This window comes from Gavialis gangeticus, unplaced genomic scaffold (genome assembly GCF_001723915.1).
Source record: "Gavialis gangeticus isolate Ggan-Ray unplaced genomic scaffold, GavGan_comp1, whole genome shotgun sequence".
NCBI lineage: Eukaryota > Metazoa > Chordata > Crocodylia > Gavialidae > Gavialis > Gavialis gangeticus.
This window is the reverse complement of record NW_017729012.1, coordinates 10,341,411-10,346,714: the sequence shown is the minus strand read 5'-3', so window position 1 is coordinate 10,346,714 and position 5,304 is coordinate 10,341,411. Positions and strand designations below refer to the sequence as shown.

The 5,304-nt window shown below is 44.7% G+C and overlaps 1 protein-coding gene across 3 annotated transcripts in view; it reads left to right on the top strand.

Moving 5' to 3' along the window:
- The first annotated feature begins 746 nt into the window (after positions 1-746).
- Positions 747-5,304, top strand: part of NSRP1 (nuclear speckle splicing regulatory protein 1) — a 22,025-nt gene continuing 17,467 nt past the window's right edge. Inside the window, exons 1-2 of one of the 3 annotated variants that reach the window (XM_019511235.1) lie at positions 747-861; positions 1,322-1,409. Coding sequence is in view for 1 of the 3 variants with exons in the window: in XM_019511236.1 (XP_019366781.1) it covers positions 896-954; positions 1,322-1,409 (147 nt within the window). In the remaining 2 variants the exon portion in view is untranslated. The other 2 variants (XM_019511236.1, XM_019511237.1) reach the window with 2 other exon arrangements.

Below are 5,304 nucleotides of genomic sequence, written 5' to 3'. Positions count from 1 at the left end.
GGGCCGCGACGGGCCGGGGGGCGCAGGTCCGCCGCTCGCACCGGGGGCGGGGGTCACAACCCAGCAGGGCCGGGCGGACCCCCACGAGCCGGGGCGATGTAGCTGGGGCTGGTCTTGCTTGGAGCAGGGGGTTGCCCTGGATGCGACTCCCGAGCCCCCTGCCGCTCTCCTCTCTGTGACTCTTGGCCTGCCCCTTTGTGTTCACCCCTCTTCTAATTGCAAAACAAGTCAGACGTGGCGCCGCGCCCTGCCCCGCCCTGTGCCACCGCTCCCAGTCTGCTTCGGACAGGCCCGGGTCCCCCACATGCAGCCTGTCGTCGTCGCGGCCTTGGGTATTTGAGTGGCGCTGAAGCAAAACTTAATCCCGATCGGCTCCATATCGCATGCTCATTTCGCATCCCAGACAGGCTAGGTGCTTCCTAAACACTGGGGCCACACGGGCTGCGGTGCGGAAAGGCGAGCGGAGGGACGGGCAAAGGGAAAATAACAGGAAACGCACAGGGATGGGAGCAGTAACATCAACCATCCTACGATGGTTTTGACTCAGCTATTTAACGCCGTGATCACGCTATTTAATGTTTTGGTTGAGCTATTTAACATATTGATCAAGCTATTTAACGTCGCAATCGCGCTGTTTTAATGTTTTGATTGAGCTACTTAACGTTTTGATCGGGCTATTTAAAGCACGAAACACACTGCATTCCTCTTGGTTTCTATGCACGCTGTAGCCAGCGCCTTCACAACCTTCCTTTCAGCGCTTGTTCTCTTCCCTTCGTGTAGGTGGGACAGTTCATTCAAAGATGTGCAGGAAATAGGAGAGGACAAGAACAGTTACAAGAAACTGACTCAAGGCCTGACCAAGTAAAGACTTACCGCTGATACTAACTTGACGTACATGACTAAGTCCATGGATTTGAATGGGGTTTTTCACATGTCTGCACGTGCATTAAAAATGCGAGTCAGTTTTTTGTCGTGGAAGAAGTACTTCAGGAGAGACTTGAGAAACGACCAGTGTTGTGGATGGGTCGAGGAAGTCCCTTGTATGCAAAATGAGTGGCATAGAATAAAGCATAGGGACAACTACAGGACAAGCTGACAAGTAGGCAGTAACACTGGCCTCATATCTCGCCAAATGATCTTCTGAAATGCACCCAGTTGTACAGATCTTCTTAGTTTGCTGTTTTGTTTTTAATACTGTGTGGCTGGTGTGTGTGTGTGTGTGGTGGCGGGGGCTGGGGGGAGGACTGTCGTGGAAGATATATGTGATTAAGCCAGAATTGTCCGTAATTTTAAGCAGACCATTTCTAATCTCTTTCCCTAGATATGGACTTATTTTGCCCAAGAAAACACCACAGAAAACACTTGTTACAAAGAAACCTTCAGTTTTTGCAGATGACTCTGAGGAGGAGGTCAGTTATCAATCATTTTCTCCTGAGTTCCACTGAAGCATAGATTGAATTCTGGGGGTTTCAGTACGATAAACAGAGCCATATTCTGAGCGTTGACTGGAAAGAGTTTATGGGCTGCTATCTGACACTAGTAAAATGAGTGCAAGTTCGGTCTACCTTTTAATTTCAAATAGTCGTTTGGAGTGGCATGAACTAGTTGTTAAAGCAAAGCTGTGGCTCTCAAAGCTCTGGGTTCTGTCCTCCTCTGCCATTGACTTGTGTGATCTTAAGCAACTTAATTTCTCTGTCTGCAACCAGCTCTTTCAAATATATTATTTTCTGCTGTGGAAACAGTACTTCCAGGGCCTCTTAGAACATTTTAACAGCTTGTTTTGCTGCTGCAACTTGTGTATATAAAGTAAATCCTCAACAGGGCTTTCAAAAGTATGTTCCTGGTGATATTTCTGAAGTGGTTCGCACTTAACAGAATGTTGCTTTTTAAGGGGAGAAGTTTTGATTTAGCTATTGAATTTGAAATGCATATCAGCTTTTCATGGTCTGCTCCCAACGCCAGTTGAAGTTGGTAGGAGTCAAGTCTACTCTAGCGTAGCAGGGGCCAACCTTTTTGGCAGGTGTGCCACCAATTAGCCCCATGCCCTTGCCGAGTAGCACTCCAGTCCTCTTCTCCTGTTTAGTCAGCTGTTCTGCTTTCTGATTCTAGCCCTGTTCTTCTTGTCTGACCTTGTGCTCTGTCTTCTGCTCCCCACCCTATCTGCCACTGTGTTGCATGTCCGCTTCCTGGTTCGCTGCGTGCCATCCACAGAGGCTGCCCATACCACTTGAGACATACTGCAGGTTGACCACCGTGCTCTAGGGAGAGCAGTGCCAACTTAGCACAAGTTCGTATAGATTCTAACACAACAGGGGAAAAACCACTGTGATCACGCACTTCACACGTGTCCTGCTTTTCAATGAACCTCAGAAGTTCCTTTTTTATGCAAGTGATGAACACATACTAATATGGAGTAATTTTACACAGTAGCTCTAACATTTGTTTCTGTATATAAAGGGAGATAGTCCATATATTTGCTCCATGACCAGGTAAAACACCTGGTTTGAGTCAAGCATATGCAGCAAAATAAATGGATGAATGAGAGGCCCCAACTGCCAGGGCCAGAATGACATAACTGAACTGAAAATGAGGATTTAATAAACAAATTGAATTGAGCACTAGGGCTAATTATATTGTTTATCTGTAAAATGTTACAGAGGCCCCCTCCTGTAATCATTTGCCCACGTGCTTAATTTTACTTGCAAGTTACTTGATATGTCTTGACTGATACTTACAGCAGCTCTTCTACAGCCTTTTTTTTCCAGGCGAAGTGCAGACAGTCAAAAAGCCCAAGGCTGGATCGATTCAATCTTTGCAGTGTAGTCTAAGCTGTGTAGTTGAACCAATAAGCAAGCAAACAGACATTCGCATGCCTGCAGTGGCCCATGCCAGAAGCTGGGAGATGCTAGAGCACGCCTCCCTGCTTGGCTGGAACAGATAGCTTGAGCCAAGGTGTGAAGCATCCTGGGATGCTAGGAGACTGAGTTAACTTGAATCTGGAGGGGTTCTGGACAGAAGCTCAATAAACTGATTTAACCTAAATCAGTTAACTCTGATAATACATCCCTCCAGGTTTATCTTAAACCGGTTTGGGCCATTTTGAAAGCGGTTTATGTGCGCTGAAGTTCTGTTGTATTACATATTTGAACCGGTTCAAATCACTCATACCAGTTTATGTGTAATTTCTGCCCCTAGCCCCAGACACAGAGTTTGTAATTGGCATTCAGTGCAATTAGGAAGTGAAATGTCCTTGCTTCTTGCTAAGCTTGTGCAACAAACAACATTTTCCCCAGGGGATTTGCTTTCTCCACAAGTATAGCTTTTTTAGTAACCAAGACATTGGTGAACAACTTGTGATGTTTAAGTTGCAAGTATCTCTTTATCTAAGTCTCATGTTTTAAAAATATAGGCATAGTTTCAGAATCTCTACCTGCTCCAGCAGAGGGGGCTGAAACCCTCGTAAATTAAGCTGTTCTGTGTGTTTCTGTCGGAACAGAAAAAGCTGCTTAGTGGATACCCAGATACAGCTTTACAAATTATTTTTCCAAGACACCTTCACCATAGTGTTCTAAAAGAAAATAGCAGCTGCCACTGCATTTTATTTAGAGACCAGTGTGTTCAGCGTACTTTGAGAGTGGCTACTGGACTGAGTTCTTTGGGGGAGTTCAGTAAAGAAATCTGCCTGGTTTGTGGTCCTGAGAGGACAGAGGAATGGATCAAATGCTGAGCTGCTCGGTGCAGTTGAGTTCCCTGGAGGGCTTAAGGTGTTTAGGGAACTTGAATGTCAAAAATATAGATACCTACAGAGTCTAGATACCCCCAGGGATAGGTGTCAGCTGAGCAGGGGTTTCATGCTCACAGTTTTGAACCTATACAGCTCTCAAATCCCTCGTTTGGACTTGCCCAAGATCACGTGGGGAGCTTGTGATTGAACCCTGGTCTCCCAAGCCGGAGAATGGCCCTTGGTTCCTGAATGCTGATCCTTCCGAGTGAAGTGAGAAGGGGGAAGATTCAATCCAATGAGATAATGCTTTTATCATCATTGTCATCTCTGCAAACTTCTAGAATTACGCAATCCTCAGAGCTTGAAACTGATGAGTGAGAAAACGGGCGGTTGCCTCTTAGACATAGTAGCCTGGCAGTACTTCCCTCAGCCCCAAAATGCTGTTATCCTAAAGAATGTCGGCACTTGTGTTAGCAGTGCTAATGAATGCTGCGATTGCTCTGTAAAGCCTCCATGCAATTCATGCTTTAAGCAGCTCGGTGCTTTTTTAGTGAGGTAGACAAAAAGCACTATGGGGAAAGCAAGCAAAGAGCACATTTGAATGCGATGCTGGCGGCTAACCAATAGCTTAACAGGTTAAATTCCCTTTCCTGCAAGGGATTTGTAATGGGTGCTGATATACTCCCTTCCAGAGTCCACCATAATAAGTTACAGCCGAGCATCAATACGGCGCACGGCCTGGTATGGTACATAGCCCCCAGAAAGTAATAATCTCACAACGGCCTTTATCAAAAAAAGTAAAATCACTTTTTTTAAAACAAAATTACTTTATTAGTTCAGTAATAATTTCAGGGCTTTTCAAGATAAGGAGCGGCAGTTGGGAGGGGTTTCATTTCCTGTTTGCTACCTTATCAGTGAGAACTACATCTCGAATGTCTGAAGATTGTGTTTTTTTTAACTGAACTCTAATAAAGTCCATGCCAGGGAGTCTGCACACCTGACTTGATCATTGTGATTATATATCAGATACCAAACTTTTTTGTTCCCTTTTTAATGTTAGTATGCATATTTCATTAAGATTTTGCCTGCACCCTTGCTGCATCGGTGAGAATAGATTTGAAAGAAGATCATTTTTATAGTCTGCTTGATGTGGCTGAGCTGGTTAGTGGCCGCAGGTTTATGTGGAAGATGATCCTTCTGGTTTATTAAGCAAAGCATTTGTGTTTCTCAGACAGCAAAAATTCTCTTTAATTGCAATATTAAACACAGCTAATTAGAGCAGGAAAGCAAGCTTGTTCATTCTGTCATGTTAAGTACACTGTAGGAAAAGAATGACAAGGATTTTTGCGGATGGTATCTTTTATAGGACCACCTGCATGGCTGGGGTAGGCTTAGATGAGGACGAGTACGGACACTCACCAAGTCCAAATGGCAGTATGGACTTCACAGTTTTAGCCAATTTTTTTCTATAGCAGCAACTGAAAAGAAAAGGAATTGAAAGGAAGAGGAGAAGTTCGCCTTCTCATTCCTGAGTGCACACACATTCCAGCATCAACTTATTGAACTTTTTGGCTTTAATT